Below are 21,620 nucleotides of genomic sequence, written 5' to 3'. Positions count from 1 at the left end.
TAGAGAAGAATGAAGTTTTTAATGAAAAGGTATATAATTTGTCAATAATGTTATTCATGGATACATGGATATATTTGTCTTGTGACTGGTACAAATCTCAAAACTATCTATGGGTCAGTAATCCCCCTGTGTACTTGTATTGCCAGTGCACGGTCAGTACAGATCTTTACTTACGGGAAAGGTTTCTATTAAATAACAGAGTCTTTGACAGATGTTGGGGATTAATAAAGACTAGATATGGAAAATGTGTATTTTTCATTACCCCCAGCCTGCTATACACGTAAAAATGCTCTTATAAATAAATGAGAAATCTGGTAAGAGCAGCTTGAAAATCGCAGATTTGTCCATTGTGTTTGGTGCATTTACAAGGATTTTGTTGTTCCTGTGTAGGTACCATTGATGTTTGGAGCCTTCTGGTTGGACGGGAACCTATCCATCACTATCAGCACAACCAAAAGATCCAGGCGCTAGCTCTGTGCCCAGAAACAGCTGCTATAGCAACCGCATCCAGCTTCCAAATCAGAGTGGAAACTCCTGATGATAAAGGCTGCTGGAGAACTAGTGGCAATTTTCAGACACCGAAGTTGGTATGTTTTTATTAGTGGAATTTCGATGTAATACGGTACAGGTATATTTATATTCAATATTGGATTTTGAAGATTTTTGGTTGTCAAAGGAGCAAGGATTAAAAATAAAAATTAATTGCAGACACCTTACAGTTGAACAATACAGCCCTAGGATAAAGTTCAGTAAATTTCTAGTAGAATCTAGAGATCTTCAGCAGAGGTCACATTGGGCAGAGAAGTCCGTCTGTAATGTCGAATTTTCTTAAGTCATGGACCTACAGGAGGATTGAATGGTTGAAAATAAGTTCATATTTTTTTTATATAAAAGTTCTTAAAGTACACAGTATTGAATCAACAGGTTTGTATATGTTGGAAAAGTTTTGGTTTGTGATTCACATAAAAGTTATAGATTTGTCAAATGATACTGATATGCTGGAATACCACAAACATGATCCTCCAGCAGAAGACAATGAAGCCCCTGATGCTGGCACTGGCTAAGGCACTGCTTGTCTACATTATGGTATTTCAGAACCTCAAGGTTAAGTTTTTATTAAAGGGGTCCAAAATGTGGACCATCCATGGCCTTTCTAGGACAACCAGAAATACATAATTAATACTAACACATGCACAGTATATTTGGTGTATACTTCAAGGGAACCTGTCAGGGGAAATTGACCGCAACCACTTCCAGTTTGCTGTTATCCAGCTAAATACCTTCAAGATAATGTTTTTAACATGGCCCAGTGTGCTGGCATCATCTAGAAAATCAGCTTTGAAGTGAGATGTAAATAATGTCCCAGAGGTGGAGAGCTTAGCACTGAAGTCCAGCTCTTCCCAACTCCAAAAGCACCCAACGCTGTGATGGACATCTTATACTAGACTAACTGATAACTACTTGCATCCTGGAATGCAGAGGCCTCAGTTACAGGGAAGGAGGGGTTCAGAGTTTGGGAGAACCTGACTTCAGCACTAAATCCTCCATCTCAAATCATTCTCCAAAGTTTCTTTTCTGGATGATGCTGCCACAGTGGATCATAATAGAAACTTGATCTGGAAGGTGTTGAGCTGCTTGAAAACCTACTGGTTAGATCAGTTTCTGCTGCCACACTCCCTTTAAAGATGTTTTCAGGATAGTGATCATATTGACTTAGTCATAGAATAGGTTATCGCTATCCAATCTTCCTCTTCATTCTCTGAGTAGGTTTTGGACCCTGAGGCTTCAAGGTGAGCTGAGCTATTGGGGGGTTCTGAGCGTCTGATCCCCACAAATTTGATATTGATGACATATCCCTACATAAGCCATCAGTACAATTATCCAAGAAAAATACCTTCAACAAAACACAGTTATGTGACATCAGGTTTGCAAAATAGTAAAAAAATATAGAAAGCATAAAATCTGAGACAGATCACCTAAAGGTATAACTGGCTCCACGACTTCCTCAGAGGGCATAGATAGCCAAAGAAATATTTAAGATGCTTGTGATCAGCAGAACTGTGGGTGTTCTACATGTACACAGGCAAAGCACAGTCCATTCTCCACATACTTAGCTCCTTGGGTTTTGCAGTGGACCATAAATTTATTATCATTCGGAAGTTGAGTGCATTAATTTGTGTAAAACTTAGGATTGCAGATTTAGCATGTTAAAAGCCGACTGAGATAGTATGCGCTATGGCCCCATAAAAATAAATTCACTGCTCTTGAATTACAGTTTCACTGCTGTAAATTGTATAGTAATGATATATTGCAATTAGATGAACATAGATCCAATTGGCAGGAATATTGCATTTGTATGAAAGCAATGGCCTAGTAGTGTGTCTCATGTCTCAAGTGTCTGAAATGTCTGCACTAGCAGAAAATGCACAGAAAAAAATTGAGTATAATTCAAGGAGATATTATAGTATATAGTAGTGATGGGAACCTTTCATGTGCCCAAACTACGACAAAAACCCACTTATTTATCAGAGGCAATTAACATGGCAATTTAAGCAGTGACTTATTGATCCCTGCAGTCACAACTTTTAATCGTATTTGTGTCCTAAAGACACCAATACTGTAGAATGGAGAATTCAGATTATTATTGTAACCTTCCATTGAGGGGCTCAGCGCTGGATCTCCAATGATAATCCAGCCCTGTCCACACCGTCTCGCTCTAGGTCAAGAAATGTCACTTTAGAAATCACTGATCATGTCCTGGGTGGCCGGGACTTCAGTAGAAGACCTTGAGTCCTGCCTGGTGAACTCTGTGCTGTGCTGATGGCCTAGGTGCCCAAAGAGAGGGCTGTGAATGCCACCTCTAGCCCTTGTGCCATAGGTTTGCCACAGCTGGTATATAGTATACTCCCCATGCAGATACCGATGGTCCCCTACTTAAGGACACCCGACTTACAGCCGAACCCTACTTAAAGATGGACCTCTCTACTCCTGTGACCTCTGGTGAAGCTCTCTGAATGCTTTACTATAGTCCCAGGCTGCAATGATCAGCTGTAAGGTGTCTGTAATGAAGCTTTATTGATAATCCTTGGTCCCATTAGAGCAAAACATTTTGAAACTCCAATTGTCAAAGGGACAAAAAAAATTTTGTCTGGAGTATCAATTATAAAATATACAGTTCCGACTTGCATACAAATTCAACTTAAGAACAAACCTATGGAACCTATATTGTATGTAAGCCGATGACTTTCTGTATTTCCACAACTCTTAGAACTATTTTATTGCAGATTTATTGCAGTCCATAGAAAAATGTTTTGTTTTTTTTTGTCCTTTAAGGTAAATTTTCTCCACTTAACTCATGACTCTGCCGGATCTCCAGTCACCGTAGCTGCAGCTGAGGAAATGGTTTACCTCCTGAAGCAAGATGTTCCTGAGAAGGTTCTTCACTCCACATATGGCCACCCTGTTACCTGCCTGGATGTCTCTGCACATCAGGCAGCGTTTGGAGTAAAAAGTTATGGCTGGGTCACTCATAACGGCAATAAGGTAAAAAAGAAAAATGTTGTATACATTTTGAAAAGTGAATTGAAATGTTTAAAATGAACCTTTCAAGTACTTTTTAACCTAACTGATTCTAAGGATTAAGATTACCATTCATAGTTCCCAACAATTTCATGAACACGACTGTATATGGTGGCTGCGAGCTGCATCTGTGGAATAGTGCTGAGAAATCTGGCGTTGGTGGGAATGGGAGGTCCTCTTAGTAAAATCATGGACACTCAATCCCTAGGCATGAGTAAACCACCACCTCCAGTACATCCAGGTAGACAAGAGAAGAGTCCTCCGAGTGTGGTAACGTTCCGAAGGGTCCAGCGTATTCGGGAGCTGGCAAGTAAACCAAACCTCTCATTGCTCGACATGTAGAATTTCCTCACACCGAAGGTGCCCTTTCCTTTTTTAGCATCCCTTACTTTAGCAATTCCTCCCTAGAATTGTGTAACAGTAAACTAAGTAGGGTTGTGTTTTTTTCTGGATGAGTATATTTGCGGTGCCCATAAAGTAGTTCTATTGCTTCATTTATGCGGTGATATATGAGCAGCTCCTTTGTATAGGCTTTGTTCTCATTTCATAATGAGAAGAGATAAAACCTGTTGCCAAGATTAGCATTGTGTTACAATGGCTGCTGTAATGAATAACACTGAACGGGTTAAGATAATCATTACTGTGTAAACGAATCAGGGCCGCAGAAATGAAGTAATCCAGATGGCTGCAGCGTGCTAGGTACAGGGGACTGGTGCTTGGCACGGCTTCTCCAGCTGACATCACCCTGCAAATCAATCAGGTTGCGCCTCTTAGAATGATTACTCTCTGCACACTGAAGTGGAAGGGAGCTTTGTGATTGGACCTTTCCCATATTCTCGCTCATCTTGCGTTTGGATCAAATTTTTGAAATAATTAGTAATGAATAATTTTACATCTTTTCGCTTTGATCATAACTCTGTCATGTTGAAGCTCACTCGCTTTATGTCAGTTCTGAGTAATGTGCATCCGATGGCAGCGGCGACACTCATTAGCCCTCTAAGCTTTATGGTATTGACTGCACTGCAGAAGATCTTCCGGTCAAATGGTAAAAGCTAATATCAGGGAAACATTGAGAGGCGTAGTAACACATCATTCACACCTCATTTGTGTTATTAAATATACCAAATCTAGACAAATCCCCAAATATGTCTCCAAGGCTAGACAACCTTTTGAGTTGTTTGTCTGTGATCATTCCTATTACAAGGCCACTAAAAGTATAAAATGACTCATGAAATGACTTGAATAATTCTTAAAGGTATTTGGTCCAATACTGCTAAGTAGCCTTCTTTTTAACTTATCGACAAAACTTTTCATGACGGTTATTAGGGCTAGTTCAGATTAAGTAGTAATTTCATCCGTTTTTAGCATCAGTTATGGTGAGTTCAGGTCAGTTATGTGGTCAAACAAAGAGAACCAGCGGAAGTCTTTCCATTATACCATGTGTCTATGCAGTATCCACATCTGGGTTTGACTTATAATTAAAGATGAGCAAATTATCGAAGATTTGATTTGCTGAAACTTCCCTAAATTGTTTTCTAACTGACATTGCCCCAAGTTACAGACAGACCTCTCTGCACAATGTGACCTCTGGTGAAGCTCTCTGGATGTTACTTCAGTCTCAGGCTGCAATGATCAGCTGTAAGCTGCCTGCAATGTAGTTTTATTGATAATCCCTGTTCCCATTACAGCAAAAAAATTTTAAAAAGAAAATCCCATTGTTACTGGGATGAAATTTTTTTTTGCCTGTAGTTCCAATTATAAAATATACAGTTCTGACTTGCATACAAATTCAACTCAAGACAAACCTAAAGAACCTATCTTGTATGTAACTGCCTGAATACATATATGTTGACATGTTGGGTGTTGGTAATTTACTGTACTTTAGCCCTATGCTACAATAACAGCTATACCAGTTATCAATGGTGTCTGCAATTAAGCATTATTGCTAATCCTGGTTCTTATGACAATCCAACATTTTTAAAATCCAGTTGTCACAGAGACCAAAAAAAATTTGGCTGGGGTTACAATTATAAAATATACAGTTCTGACTTACATTCAAATTAAACTTAAGAACAAACCTACAGAACCCGGGGACTGCCTGTATATTCCACCTAGGAGCTTATATTTAATAGGATTAAAGGGAAAGAGGAGATATAGGATGAGCAGGGATTATATTAGATAAGGACAATAATAAAATGGTTTCAAAAAGGGTAAAAGGATGTAGAAATACCAAGTAGGAATGTATTACATATTGTTATTGGGAATATTTCAATATTCAGATTAAAAGGTAAAAATGATGCTTATCACATGTGACCTGGGACTAAATAGCATTTAGAGAGCACCACAGCTTCTACAGCTATAGCACATTTATGCTTCCATAGAATATTGTATGATATTATGAAGGGGGTATGCTGAAACCTTTCATTACACTTATGGTAAAACACATAAAGATTTGTACATTGATTGGGTCTGCAATTTATTATACAGGTAAGCAAAGCCACACTATTCTCCAGCTATAACTTTACCCTTAAGAAGGTAATTAGACATCCTGACATTACGGGGCCTCGGTAAGGAGACCAGATATTGCCCTCACGAGGCCTATTCTTGTGAACATAGCAGCCTTCTAAGTGCAGTGGATTAGAAAGTTTATTGTTGCCCGCTCTGTATCACCTTTGAGTCGATTCTCTGGTTGTTAGCAAGTCCAATATTTTATATCTGCTTCAAAGTGGCCCCAAAGCCGCTCTGGCTCATTGTCAAAAATGACATCAGATGGTAGCAAGCTGCTGCTTAAATTCTGCATCTATTATTCATGTATCATAAACATTTTTTGTTACTACAAGTTTAGTACGTATAGCATAAAACCTGTGCCGAATGTTAACTGGAATGCATCTGTATTGTCATATATAACTCCAAGCTGGTTAGTACAGATAACGCAGGCAGATATCCGCTTACACACTGTTATACATGACATCAGTCCTTAAAAATCCATGAAAAGGAATGTAGAGGTACAGTATGCAGCTGTAGTAGTCTGTGTGCACCGTATAACGTAACTTGGATACTATGCCATCAGTCCCTGGTGGTCCCTAAAGGTATGATAGCTATTGGTCCATAATTGTCCATTGGTCCATAATTCCTAGAGCTTTCAGCAAGCCATTTCCTTTCATTAATTTTCCTTAAATACAGTTTTCCAGGTTGAAAATACTGTGGGACAGGTTTACAAGTTACCTCCTATTCCCAGGATAAGGGATACGAAGATGATTGGCGAGTGTCTGACTGCTGGGACCCCTATAATCACAGGAGTAGGACTCCCAGCAATCAGGAGAACATGGGTCCCATTCTCACTAATGGGTGGGAAAGCAGGACAAGTATGTGTCCTGCCACTCCATTTAATAATATGGGTCAGAAATTGCAGAGCAAAGCGCTAAACTATCTCAGAGACTCCTTTTGACTGAACTTGGCAATTTCTAACATTTTCATATCATTGAATGGGGCAGTATCTTGCATGCTCATCCCACTGGTGAGAACATGATTTGAATTCTCAGGATTGCTGGGGGTCCCATTCTTGTGGTTTGTGGGAGTCCCAGCTGTTGACCCCCCCTCCCACCCCACAGTGATCAGCTTGTAATCCCCTCTCCGGTGGATTGGAGATAGCTTGCAACCCCTTTAATACATAATTGTGCACCCCTACCAGTCAGCCTCAGGAGCTCCTACACACAGCAGACAGTTTCTTCCATAGTATATTGGCCATACAGACTTACTGTAGGTTTGGCATCCTTTGTCTTCAGTGGGAACCAAGCAAGTAGTAATCCTGAACCCCTGCTACACAAAACCTTCTGCTTCCGTTCTATGTGTTGCCTTAGTTGATTGGTGGTGCTACCAGGTGTCACGCCACACTTTCACCTAAAATGACCTATCTTCTGGATACGGCACTTGTAGCAAGTTTAGAAGTTATCCTCTATCCACATGATTCACTATAACAAGGTGATTGGTTGTCCCCATTGATCAGGAGAATGGGACCCCGCGATACAGAGAACTGGGATCCAATTCTCACTAATAAGTGGAGCAGCAGGACAAGCATGTGCTATCACTGGCACTCACATAGTCAGCAAATGGATTAGTAGGACGCTCCATCGATTAGTGAGAAAGGATCCCTCGCCAGATCATGAAGGTCCTGTTCTCTTGATCAATGAAGGTCCCTGCAGTAGGACCTTCACCGATGACCTTGTTATCCACTATCCTGTAGATAAGGATATATTTTACTTGGAAAACCCCTATGATCATCATTTTATTCTGTGGGGATAGCAATGTGTAGTTTCTAAGCAAATTTGCTGAAGTTTTCCTTAAAATTATTATTGTACCACGAAGGACCCACTGTACTTATTGTATTCAATTGTATTCATCCACAGATTCATGTATACAACCTGCAAACTGGCCAGTGCCTCACCACCTTGGGAAACTCTACAGGGGACTTTTCATGCATCAATTTGAAAGACAGCCCTCCTCATCTACTGGTGACAGGGAATAGGGACAGAAGGTATGTTGGAGGCAAAAACCCAATATTCTAATGAAGGACTAAGGGATAAAACTGCAGAAACCTGGAAGATTTTGCATTATGTTTGTCGTGCCCCCCCCCCCCAAAAAAAAAAACAAAAAACAAAAAAAATAAAGGTTGAAGATAGACAGCTTCTTGCCAAATTTTCAGCCTGCTGTAGTGTGCCTTGCTAATAAATGAAAACTGACCACTAGATTGCAGTCCATTCTCTTAAATACATACGGAGACAATTAAAGGGAACCGGTCATCACTAAACCCCACGATAAACCCTGAAGTGTACCTTATAGATGACTGTGATTGTGACGTAATGATGGCAATAGTCCAAAAAGACTATTATTCTTTTCAGTTCCAGTCAATAAGGCAGAAGGGCTCCTGAATCTAGTCAATTTCTGCCCTCCACCTCCCCCCCCTTCCTCATGGCCCCTCCACATGCCCCTTGTTGCAGCCCCGAGTCCCACATCACTATAACTTGATTTGAAAACTCTGCATGCGCAGTGCACCTGATGTTTTGCCGTCTGATGGATATAAAACACAATGGGGCAGATTTACTTACCCGGTCTCGTCGCGATCCCGCTGTGCGTTGCCCAACGAGGATTCGGGTCCGGCGCGATTCACTAAGATCGTGCGCCCGGGTTCCTGCATGTGTCGCTTCTGCCCCAAGGTCCGCTGAAGTTCACCTTCTTCCCGTTGCATGTGAGTGCTGATCTTGTGACACAATTCCTTTTTAAAATTCTGCAGTTTGTCCAAATCGGTCGGGTTGTCCGACGACCAACCCCCCCGATTTCTGTTGCATGCAAGCCGGCACCGATGCACCACAATCTTATCGCGTGCGCAAAAAACCTGGGGCAATTCGGCGCAAAGCGGAAATAATTGCGAAACCGGACCAAAGTGTGGCGTTTGGACCCTTAGTAAATGTGCCCCAATGACACTCTCAGCTCTGCTAACTCATTCATAACACAAACTGTCTGCTCTGCTATAAGCTTCCCTCCTGGATAAAGACCTTATCTAGTTTGTAGCTTTTAGAGAAAACCTCTGCACGCTGCTTGCTATCAGGAAGTGCCTGTGTCTGAGCTGGTCTTTTAATGAAGGGTAGGGGCAGGAGGCAAAGAGCTCTGCCTCAGTGTGCAGATAAGAGAAGCTATTCATGAGAAGAAACTGATTTATGGTAGTATCCTGGGACAACCAAAATTGTAAACACCAGGACTGACAAATTGGAATTATATCTGTGAAATGCTATAGTTTTGTGAACAGAGAATGTGCTGTCATATATAAGAATCTTGTCTTTGTGGGAATACCCCTTTAAAGGAAACCTGTCACCAGGGACCTCTTTTTCACTAAAGACAGGTTGCAGAAGCCCATCACACCATGCCTTTTTGCTTTCTCTGAGCATTTGTATTACAATATAATGGTGTGTTTTAACTTACTTGGATTCCTGACAAAATCCTCTGGTGAGTCCCAGGGTTTGAATCCATTAAAAAAATGTGCACCTTGTCTGTGCTCCTCAGCCCACCCTGTGCTCATGTACAACTCCTCCCTCTTGCTCCTTCACTCACTCAGAGACATCAGTGAGCTAAACACACAATTATATTGTAATGTAATTGCTTAGGAAAGGCAGAAAAGCAGATTTTCAATGCAGGTGTGATGGGCTTTTGCAACCTGTCCTTAGTGAAAATGAGGTCCCTGGTGACGGGTTCATCAATGTACCAGCATGACATCACATAGGAGGACGCAGGACCAACCTCTTTTTTTTTAAATTATTCATGAGTTTTCTAGTGGTCGGATCTCCACCAATCAGCAAATTGTTAACTTTGTTTGAATCCCTTAAACACACTACTAGACCTTCTAGAAAGGTATCCAGGCTTGTAGTTATAGTAATATAAGTTATGTGATTTTTTATGAAACACTTAGTGGAAGTATCACCATCACTCTTTATTGAAAAGAATTGGAGAAAGAGAGTTTAACTTTGGTACAATGTCTTCTCCATGGAAACATTCACTCTTGGTGAGACACAATTGTAAAACTACAGCCTGTCACTAGAGTAGGGCTATACCGGGCATGAGATACCCTCCTCTTCCACTTCAAGGTCTAAACTGTGTGGGTAGTGAAGCAGCAGCACGCATCACCAGATGACTTTTTTGGCAAACCGTCCCCGCTCTTCCTCTACTGAAATAGGGATTTGGAAAAGCCGTCTCTCATCTTTTCAAGCAGACACTTCCCACCTTCCCTTTCCAGGCACCTGCACCCTTCCCCAATCCTCAGGACCACAGGAGTAGAGATGCCACAGAGCTCTGGACAGGAGCCAGAGCTTGTTATTTCAGTGCACTGGATCGTGACATACTTGATAAATTATTCTTCTCATTGCAGCCGGTGTTCTCTTCCAAAACATGGATTAACCAGATTGATAAGTAGCATATACAGGACTGTATGTGTAATGGCTACATAAATTACAGCTCAAAGATAACAGAACAAGCTTTGTGTCTTACATTTATGGGAGGTATAGACTATAGTTCTGTTCCCGGAGTGCAGAACAGTCACTAGAGTTTATGGGTTTGTTGTAATATGACAAACAGATTTTGGCGGTCACATAAAACTGTGCATGAAATATGAGCTTTTCCAGAGTAGCGAGTTGTTTGGTTGTGGAAAGACCCTCTTATCCTGCTTATATGCTTATATGCTCATTAGATAAGTTGCAATTCATTGCGGTGAATCGCTCAGACCCATTTGGTTTGGAATTGCAACAATTCACTTACATATTTTTATTATACAAACCTATATTATAAGGTCAATATAAGGACATTAGGATTAGTGCAACTATAGGGAACTTTTCAGCTGTGTATGAAGCCTTTTAAAAAATGTGCAAAATTTTACAGTAAGTGTGGGCTCATATCACTTTTTTTGTAGTTGTTGCCTTTGTCTGGCCACTATACCTCCTGTCAAAAAATTCAGGATGGAAAGAGGTAGCAAGCTATGTATTTTCTTCCTGCAGCCTCCGGCTGATTGACGTATGCGCTCAGCGGAGACAATAAATCGATGTGGGGAGCGGATGCAGCGTATTGCATCTCTCCACAGCCTTGCCGATCATATACGCTGCTCGCAGGAGTGATGTCACTGCCATATTAGGACAGTGACATCACTAGGAGAAAGCCCCATTCATTGGCAGCAGCCAATCACCGACTACTGCCGATGTACACTCCTCCCCCTGCATTCAGGAGGGAGGGGGCTCCCCGGCAACGTGTAATACAACAGTGCCATGCGTTTTATGGACACATCATAATCCTCCTGACAGGTCCTTACAATGTATGGCAAATAACCTGGTGTGAACCCAGCCCAGACAAATATTTTTCCCCAAAAATAAATACAATTTAAAAACACAACAAAACATTGCTCAGGCTTATCTACTGTAACTGTAGGGGCACACTGCTTTACAAGGAGCATGTGGATGTATTTATAAATTTACGGAGGAATAACAGAGGAACAGCACAGAGTTATAGAACATTTCTCCAGCATTGTTCTAGTGGGGAGCAAGTATTACATAAAAGAGCTCTGTATGCAGCTTGTTGTCTCAGGCGTAGCATGGTAAGCCTACACAGTGGGTGAGATTCCTGCTCGTAGACTCTAGTAAAGTCCATGCGCTTGGACATTACAGTGAAGGATGTCAGACGGCACCCAGGGGTGAGTTTAATGTTTGCGGGAAGACATTTGCTAATCAGCTAAAAGGATGCTGGAAGCCGTTCATTTTGGAAATGTTTGAGCGTCACACCTGGGGGACGTCTTCTCCTATGATCTCATATAAGCTGATATTTAGCATCCCTGTCACTTGCTCTTTGGCTGGTTCCCTGGATGGGGATAATATAAAGTAATGACTTCAGTGTCTGTATACATGGCAAGTTTTTACACCACTCATTTTTATTACTATTTACAGCTGCAGGGGGATGGGGTGCCAGCTTCTAAATATGTCCAGACAGGGAAGATAAAGAACTCCAATCCCTTTCCCCTGTGAGTCCAGAATAAGCCCCAAATCTCATAGACATCCTTGGTCTACTTTAATTTAGCAAAGTTAATTAATTTTTCTGATTTGCACCAAAAAGTTTACATTTACACATTTAAGATGTGTAAATTTTGTCCATTTTGTTTTTTTGCATTTCTATTTTTCACTCCATGTCTTTAAAACTCATTGGGGGTCATTTACTAAGGGCCCGATTCGCGTTTTCCTGACGTGTTACCCGAATATTTCCGATTTTGCGCCGATTTTCCCTGTATTGCCCTGGGATTTTGGCGCATGCGATCGGATTGAGGTGCCAGCACTGGCATGCACACGACGGAAATGGGGGGCATGGCCGAACGAAAACCCGACAAATTCGTGAAAAACCGACGCATTTTTTTTTAAAAAAAGTGTTGCGGGACTCACGCTTACCTTCACCAGGTATAGGCCATGGACTTCAGGGCATTCCGGCGGGCGTCGTGGAACTTCAGCGCAGCAACGCCACCTGGTGGACGTCGAAGGAACTACCTTAATGAATCCCGGCCGGACCCGAATCCACCGCAGAGAACGCGCCGCTGGATGGTGAATGGTCCAGGTAAGTAAATCTGCTCCATTAAACTTTTTATTTTTCTGTGTACAATGGTGTATAATCGCTCATTTTCTGTGTAACAAATTGTACTTCATAGTGACATTATTTTATATCCCATGTCATGTACAGGGAAGCTAGAAAAAAATTCCAAATGTGATGAATGCATTGTGGACCCTGTTTTCATGGCTTTCACTGTGCTCTCCAAATGACGCCTCTCGTGTATTCATACATAGCATGACACAAAATACATGACAACTCTCATGTATTCTGTGGGTCGGTACGATCACAAGAATAACACATTTATTTACATTTTATTATATTTTAATGGATTTTAAAAAAAATAAAACCTTTTGTACAAAAATAATTTTCTTCATTGTATATATTCGAACACTAAAAACTTTTTTATACCCGAGCTGTGTAAGGTGTCATTTTGCAGGACAAGCTGGCATTCATTGCAATCGTATGACTTTTTGATAACTTTTTATTAAAATTTTATGTGTTGTAACATGGCGAAAATGTGATGATTCAATCATATGAGAGCTATTTCCCATTATAGGGTTTACCACCGGAAATAACCGTTTTTATATTTTGACAGATCGGGACGTTTTTAGCAAGGCGATACCTAACGTTTATGATATATTTGTTTATTTTAATATCAGTCCTTAGGAAAGTGGATAATAAGAATTCTTAGGTTTTTTTTATTCATTTTTTTTACTTTTTTAACTGCATTTTATATCCCTTCGGGACTTTAAAGGGAACCTGTCACCAGGACACTATTTTGGGTTATAAAATCTTCCAAAAGCATTTGCTTGCAGCGATGAGTTAACGTGAATGAGGGGATGGAATTGGGCGTGTGGGCTGACGTTACCCAGGAGCAGACATTTTTTGAATTTAAATACCAGCCCCGGGGACTTCAGGGGGGATGTTGCTTTGGGAATACTCTTATTGGCAAGAGTATTGATGATCCCTGGATTCTATTTTTCTTTCTTTATTTATGTAAAACAAATTGAAAACAGCAGAAAAACACAATAGTGGACAGTCTTACCCAAATACGCACCCCCTTACCCATGATTGAGGTAGCTGTAGCCATTTGAGGAGCAAATAACCAACATAACTCAAGCCACAGCTCGAAGTACAGAATTCAATGGCAGAAAACTTGAAAGAAAAACACACATAAAAATAAGACGGAAGAGGAAGCACCAGGAGGGTTTGTTAGTTGAGTGGCCGGACAAGGAGGGAGAGCTAGTTCTCTTACCTGCCATGAATGAAAGCTTTAAGATTCTACATCCTCAGGAAGTTCTTCACTCTCTGGACCAAGTGAACCAAACTGGAAGTAGAGGAGGATAACTGGCAGTGACATCTGCAGGAACAATGCTGCGAAAACATGCTTTGTACATTTGTCACTTTCAGACAAATCCTTTGCTAAATTTCCATGATAGAAACTTGGGATTAGAGTCGCCCAATGTGGACATATAGGGTGGATTTATGAGGACTTGTGGCATAGAAGCTCTGAAATAATTGCTATTGCTAGCGAACCATTAGCATTTGTTATTATTTCCCCCTTTACACCGTCTCCACACCAAAGGGACGTAAAGGGGTACAGTCGGCAGGGGAGTGGGCCCCGTGCCTGCGTTTCACCTGCAGACTTGCTGTAAGTGAAAGTATGCATGCTGCGCATATTTCTTGCTGTTCTTTCTACCTATGGATATAGTAATAGTCTTAGTAATATAGTATATGTAGTATAGTAATATAAGTAGATGGATGTGCTTAAGTTCCCGTCCATGTTCCTGTGTGACTCTGTGATTGTTTTTCATGGCAGGGTACGTGTATATGATCTGCGTTGTAGTAGATCTCTCTGTTCCTTCTATGCTCATCACCTGGGAGTCTCAGCGGTGCAAATGGATGACTGGAAGGTGGTTTCTGGAGGAGAAGAGGGCCTAACCTGCACATGGGATCAAAGAATGGGAACTAAACTATGGGAAATGCATGCCAGGTAGTGTACCGTTCATGTCGTGATATAGCTGTGATATCTGAAGTAACAGAAAAGATTTACCATGACTTAGATTCCACCTTTTAATCCACTGATTTTTGGGCTTTCTGATGGGCATTGTGACTGGCATTGTTAGCAGATTCCACATAGAATGTTTTTTTCTCCCCACCAGCAGAACTGGGGGACTCCCAATAGGAGGACCCGGCGAAAAATCTCAGCTAAAATTTGTCACCTGAACTGACTGCGACTGTTTCTATTTTAACAGTCATCTAGACATATGGCTTGTTCTATCTGTGATTGACAGCAGTTTCTTTAGGCACAGGCATACACGGAGGTTGTCAATCACTGATGGGACCGCCCTCATGACTAGTCGACTGCTTCTATCCATGATTGACAGATATTTCTTTAGACTCCAGAATTCATGGGGGTTGTCCTCTCTTCGGGTCCCCGTGCGGTGCCTCGCACACACCATGACGTCAGCTGCTTTCTGACATCAAGTCTGTATGCCGCCATCAGCACACACTATGATGTCAACAAGTGGCTGACATCATTGTATATGCGACTGTAGCGCGCAGGGACTCGAAGCCGGAGCTTCAGAAGACAGAAGTGGACTTGCAGGGGCATCACAAAGGTAAGTACAGAGTTTTTTTTATTTTATAGGCTGGGCATACTGGGAGCAGGGGGCTGCTAGCTATATACTAGCTGCAAGCGCTGGCTGTATACAAACGGCCAGGCACTGGCTATATACAAGGGAGCCGGCACTGACTATATACTAGGGGGCTGCTGGCTATATACTAGGGGGCTAACTATATTCTAGGCTGTAGAGGGCTGGGCTATATACTAAGGTGCAGAGAACTAGCTATGTAGTAGGCGGCAGGGGGCTGGCTATATAGTAGACAGCAGGGGGCTCGCTATATAGTAGGCGGCAAGGGGCTGGCTATATACTAAGGTACGGGACTGGCTATACAATAGGACAGGGGCTGTCTATATACTAGGGGGCAGGGTGCTGGCTATATACTGGGGGACATGGGCTGCTGACTATATGCTAGTTGGCATGGACTACTGGCTATATACTAGGGGGCAAGGGCTGGCTATATACTAGGGGGCATGTGCTGGCTGGCTATATACTTGGGTGTAGGCTGCGACCAATACAATTCTCACCCTGGGCTTTACTCGATTCAGTAGGTTTTCCCAGTTTTTTTGTGTTAAAATTAGGTACCTCAGGTTATACTCAGATCGGCTTATACTCGAGTATATATGTTTTTATATAAATATATACATGGCCGATCAATCAAAATAATGGGAATACCCCTATAATTGTATAAGACTTTTTGCTCATGTTTCTCAGATATTCCCTGCAGGATATATTAGGATGAACCATGCTGCCAGAAAGAGTTAATGCAGATGTTACTTTTATGCAGTATTAATATAATAACCTGAGAATTAATGAGAATAAGTCTCCATCTGCAATGAGAAGAAGCAGTGTGTATAAAGCAGGGGTGTCCAACCTGCAGGTGACATGCAAACTAGGATGTCTTCACAGTGTAATTGCTTTCTATCAGCTTTTATATATGTAAGCAACTATTTTCTAGAATATAACACATAAAGAATAAATAATAACCTTGAAAACTCACTGACAAAAACAATTAATTCCATGAAATTCCATATTGCCGCAATAGTTTCTCAAATAAAATGCAGAATATTTCCCTTTGTTTTATCTTAAACCCCTTTTTTCTTAGAAAATATTAGAAAAAGACAATTACATTTTATTACATGATAATGAACATTATCTACCCTATATTCGTGATCACAAGCAATTTAAAAGAAAGTACATATTGTATAATGGGAATTATTATATGAGGACTTTATTATTATTTATTTGCTTATCTGCTTTTGTATGTATTTCTATTTAAAGGACATCTACCACCAGGATGAAGGATTGTACGTACACCCAGCACACTGACATACTGGCGTGCGTCCCCTCTGGCAGGATCTGCGCTTCTTTGATCTTCTTATGCCCTTGTGTTTAAGAAAAAAATGCTTTATATGGATGTAGGGCTAATTTGCGTAATTTAAAAAGCCTTTAAAAAAACAAACAGGGCATAAGAAGCTAAAAGAAACGCAGATCCTGTCAGAGGGGACACACACCAGTATGTCAGTGTGATTGGTTTACAATCCTTCATCCTGGTGGTAGATGTCCTTTAATGTGTCTAAAAGGTTGGACACCCCTGGTGTAATGTAACAAGAAAGAAGGGAAAAGTCATAGGATCAAGTAACATAAGCAAAAGAGAGCCTGTCAGGAATATAAAACCTAACAACCAGAGTTTTATCATTTTTAATTTTACTTGGAATCACATTAAGGATTGCATTGTCCTGGTAGTAATGTAACTGTATTGGGAGAAAAAAGGCATATAACATATAAGAGCAGTGTGTATGTCGAAGACTGTTCTCTATACACCACTGTCTATTTCTGCTCTGCATTCTACTTTTGCAACAATAGATGGCGCTGTATGACTGCATTTTATATATAACTGTGACGATCTTTAACTATTCAAAAAAAGAGGTTTCTCAAAATTTCTTATTTAAGTTATAGTTTTCATAAGATAATTATAGAAGATGCCTGTAATTTTTCATTTTTTAAATATCTACATTTGGGTGTCCTTTATATCTAAAATATACAGATTTTGATTTCTGTAGACACCCTGTCCGCTACATCTGGTTTAACTCCCAGAGTCTCATCACTGCAAACATCCCTGATGAGAAGCATCCGCGGGGCGCCAGCATCATGGACGATGACCTCACTGCTCACAGAAGGTACGAGGTGTAACCCCCCTCCCCTTGTACTTTTATCCCTGAGTTCTACCACTAACAACCTCTTTTTATCATTTCTATATACTCATGTAGAACTTGATTGGATTGATAGGAATGTAAGGGGGGTCCTCATGGACATCCATGTCACCTGGTCACGGTGCGGACAGCACACTTGTCTCGCTGCACCCTGACCAAGCACCGAAAAATCTAGGACATGTCCTATGTTTTGCCGTATTGGGACACCATCTGCTGGTCTTTCTGAGGGGATGGGTGTGGAGCGCTCTCCCCTCCCCTCTCCTGTGTAGCCGGGGCAAGCATCTGTTCATGTGCACGAGGCCTTACAGTAACTGCCCAATTCTTAAACGTAACATTGTTTGAGAGAAATTTCATCTACTTATACTTTTATAAGAAAATTGCCGTCTGATTCCTTGATCAAAAGATTTTAATCTTTGTGTAAATTAGCCTGAAGGGCTTCTAACTCCCCCAATGACTCCTCCAACCCTCCCCTCCTGATGATGTCAGCTGGATCTTGAAGCAAGGGGGTGGGGGATGAGGCAGGGGGCGGGTAAGCCCTTCAGGGTAATTTTCATAATGGAATGAGTCACTGATTATTTTTTATAAAACTATGCTAGCTGTCTTCTCTTTAATCTCTACATAGCACTGGTGGAGTTTTGTAGAGATTAAATTATTTGGTAGATTTACTTTAACTCCATAGCGCAATAAGACGTACCCTTACGCATGGGGTAGTATGAAGAGGGCTCATGGGCTGAGTGAGTGTTAACCCTTTGATCGCCGCCAGCAAAGCTGCAGGTGCGATTAGCAAGCTGGTGGCGTGTGAGTGCCGCCATCTTGGCTCCGATAGTCACTCCCCGTGACGTCATCGGGGAGCGGCGATCCGTTGCTATGGCCAAGGCTGTCATGGCAACTGTTTACCACTCCCCGATGACGTCACGGGAATGGCGATCGAAGCCAAGATGGCAGAACCCACACGCTGCCAGCTCGTTAATGCCAAGGCTATCATGTTTTAGGCTATCTATTACAATGTGCAGTTTCGAACGCGGCGATAACAAATGTGTTTATGATCTTTACTGTTTATTTATCAGTTCGAGGGAAAGGGGTGTGATTTGAATTTTTAGTTTTTTTTATTATAATTTTTTTTAAACTTTTTTTTTTTTACTTTTACTATTTTACTAAAGTACCTAGGGTACTTTAACCGATTAACTGATTGATCCTATCATATACTGCCGTACTACAGTATGGCAGTACACAGGGATTTTCCTCCTCATTCATTACAATGTGCAGTTAGCACATAATGAATGGGTTAAATCCAGACAGCCTTGGGTCTTCGGAAGACCTGAGGCTGTCATGGTAATCGATCGCCGCTCCTCGATGACGTCACGGGCAGCAACGATTTCCAACAAGTTGGCGGTGCCCACGCGCCACCCATCTTTTTGAAGCCTTTGGCGGCGGTGATGTGCTTGTTAACACATGCTAGCTTGTCTGTGTGAGAGCCACACGCAAGTATAGTTGGAAAATTGCTGTGTTGGTTAGCTGGCAGGGAGAAGCCCTCCAGTTGTTATTCAGGGCTGTACTGTGTATAGTCAGTGCTGGACAGGCAAGGATTTTTGTTTTGTGACTGTTTTGTTTCTTTTCTTGCAATCTTCTGCAATAAACCTGACCCAGAGTCAGCTTATACCTACCTGCTGCTGTTTGCCTCGTATTGATGAGTAAAGAAGCGTGACCTTTGACTCCGGCAAAGGCGATCCCTAACAATTTCTAACTATATATATATATATATATATATAATATATATGACAACTCCTTTTGTTACTGCTGTGATGATGAATGAGTTCTGGTGATCTGGCTTGTTCAGTCAGGTTTTAAAAGTGCATTACTCCAAAGCTGCAGAGACTAAATTTATCAACAGTTATGCAACAAGTTGATAAAAGAAACAGATTAGCCCAAAGCACCAGAAAAGTCCTCTGTTGATACATTTGGCAAATGCTTTCAATAGACAAATTGAGTATTTTTCCATGAAATGCGTTCCACAAAGCTAATGGAAAGCATCATGTAAGAATGTTACTTACCACTAGATGGCGTCATTGCTAGGTGACAATATACATGAGAAATCCTAATATACATCACGACTGATTGTCATTGCAGACACCGAGGCACCATCAATGTATATGAATTCTCCGTGGATCAGACGTCTGTAGAGAGCATCCTGCCAATATGTCGCTCCTCTTATACTGAAGTGACTGGATACAATTACAACATTGGGCTGGCAGTGCCGTATGACAATGTGTGACTCCAGCATCTAAAGAATAAGAACCATGATACTTTCTTTCTCAGGGGCCATTTTACAAAATATCCGCAGGATGAGGGATCTGCAACACCTGTAATGTGTACAGTATTTGCTACTATTATCATGTTTTACGTGTGTTTTATTGTATATAGTGTACATTTATATCCATTTTACAGCATCCACAGAAAATACTGTCATTATCATATATATGTGAATAAAGCGAGAATATCTCTTATATTTTCTATTGTACTTATTATTATGTATCAGACTGTACATTACTACCACAGGACATATTTGTTATGAAGAACGCTACTTGTTTCACTTATCCAGGTTTTAATTTCATACAAGCATTTTATATGTGGAAATGTTATAAACCAACTTAAAGGGGTTGCCCAACATTTAGAAGTTATCCTGTGGATAGGGGGATAACTAGCTGATGGGGTGAAGGTCTACCTGCTGGGATCACCACCACTCACGAGAACGGGAACCCCAGCTATAATGTTCTCATTAATGGGTGGAGCAGTAGGCCGAGCTTCCTGCCACTCACTTCCTTTCTATGAGAGTGCCAGAGATGGCCAAGTGCTGGTACTCACCCAGTGATAGGAACCGCAGGGTGCTCCCCTTCTCGGGATAGCCGGGGGTCCAGTTCTCATGTTGGCAGGGATCCAAGCAGTCAGACCCTCACTGATCAGCTAGTTATCCCCTATCCTTTGGACCCTATCCTGTGGGTATGTAATAAATAGTCTAGATGTAATAACCCCTCTGAGTAAGTAAATGTTGTAAAATAGACTGATTTATCATTAAGGGACTTACTTTACATGGAAATCAATGAGACATCTTCTTGATTTTGCCTTGTGATCTTCTAGTCGCTATAGTAAAGCTATTTGTATATAATAAGTACAGTATAGCTCCATGGTGGCTGCCATGGTGGCGTGCATGGAGTCACATGACACAACATCTTCAGTGGCAACCCCAGACCAAGCGATCACGTAAACTATATGGTTATTACTGCAGGTAGGTCATCAGTATCAAGCTGATATCTATAGGGGTCTTTTTTGAGTACCCTTTAATGTTTGATAATAAAGCATCTGTCCTCTCATAATAATCCTCTCATACATCATGTATTGTGTCTGCAGAACATTATCGACATGGCGGCCATGCGGGTAACGTGATTGGTTATTGCTTCTATTTTCAAGTTAATTACATTTTTTTTCAGGTTTTCGGCACAAATATGATAACATCACTGAGATTCTGCATGAATTATATGACATTTCTCATAAAGCATTGACTGAATTCTTATACAGTTAATAGGTAACGGCTGTTTACAGCATGGGGCAGATACTTTTCACCTGTTCATACCACTATTTCAGGGGTTAAATGGGAAAGATATATGTGTAATATAAGTGTAAAATGTGTTTTTTTTTTTTTTTTTTGCTTTTTGTATTCTGTTTTTGAAGTAGCAGCTGTCAGTTTTTAGATGGAGCGGTGCCCTGGCGCTACCAAGCTTCTGTGAGCTGTAGTACATGGCACTGCCAGAGTACAGAGCCATGCCTGGTAAACAATGAAGATTTCTGTCATTTCTCATACATTAGAGCTATTTATCAAATAGGGCAGTCCACAACGTGTACAAGGCCTTATCCTAAGAGGACGGTAATTTGAGTCTGGGTCTGACACATGGGGGCTCATTTAATAAGGGTCTGAACGGCACACTTTCGTCAAGTTTCGTGATTATTTCTGTTTTGCTCCAAATTGCCCCGGGTTTTTGGCGCACGCGATCGGATTGTGCACATCGGCTTGCATGCGACAGAAATC

The 21,620-nt window shown here is 41.2% G+C and overlaps 1 protein-coding gene across 1 annotated transcript in view; it reads left to right on the top strand.

Annotated features, from left to right (window-relative positions):
- The window catches only part of FBXW8 (F-box and WD repeat domain containing 8), a 69,908-nt gene extending 49,865 nt beyond the window's left edge, over positions 1-20,043 (top strand). The window contains exons 6-11 of the mRNA XM_072142619.1: positions 391-587; positions 3,334-3,543; positions 7,986-8,113; positions 14,522-14,695; positions 17,390-17,506; positions 19,667-20,043. Coding sequence (XP_071998720.1) covers positions 391-587; positions 3,334-3,543; positions 7,986-8,113; positions 14,522-14,695; positions 17,390-17,506; positions 19,667-19,811 — 971 coding nt within the window. The 3' untranslated portion in view covers positions 19,812-20,043. The remainder of the gene's footprint in view (positions 1-390; positions 588-3,333; positions 3,544-7,985; positions 8,114-14,521; positions 14,696-17,389; positions 17,507-19,666) is intronic.
- The last annotated feature ends 1,577 nt before the right edge of the window (positions 20,044-21,620 follow it).

Source organism: Engystomops pustulosus, chromosome 1 (genome assembly GCF_040894005.1).
Source record: "Engystomops pustulosus chromosome 1, aEngPut4.maternal, whole genome shotgun sequence".
In the NCBI taxonomy this organism is placed as follows: domain Eukaryota; kingdom Metazoa; phylum Chordata; class Amphibia; order Anura; family Leptodactylidae; genus Engystomops; species Engystomops pustulosus.
The sequence above is the reverse complement of the archived record's forward strand: the minus strand, read 5'-3'. Positions and strand labels throughout refer to the sequence as shown.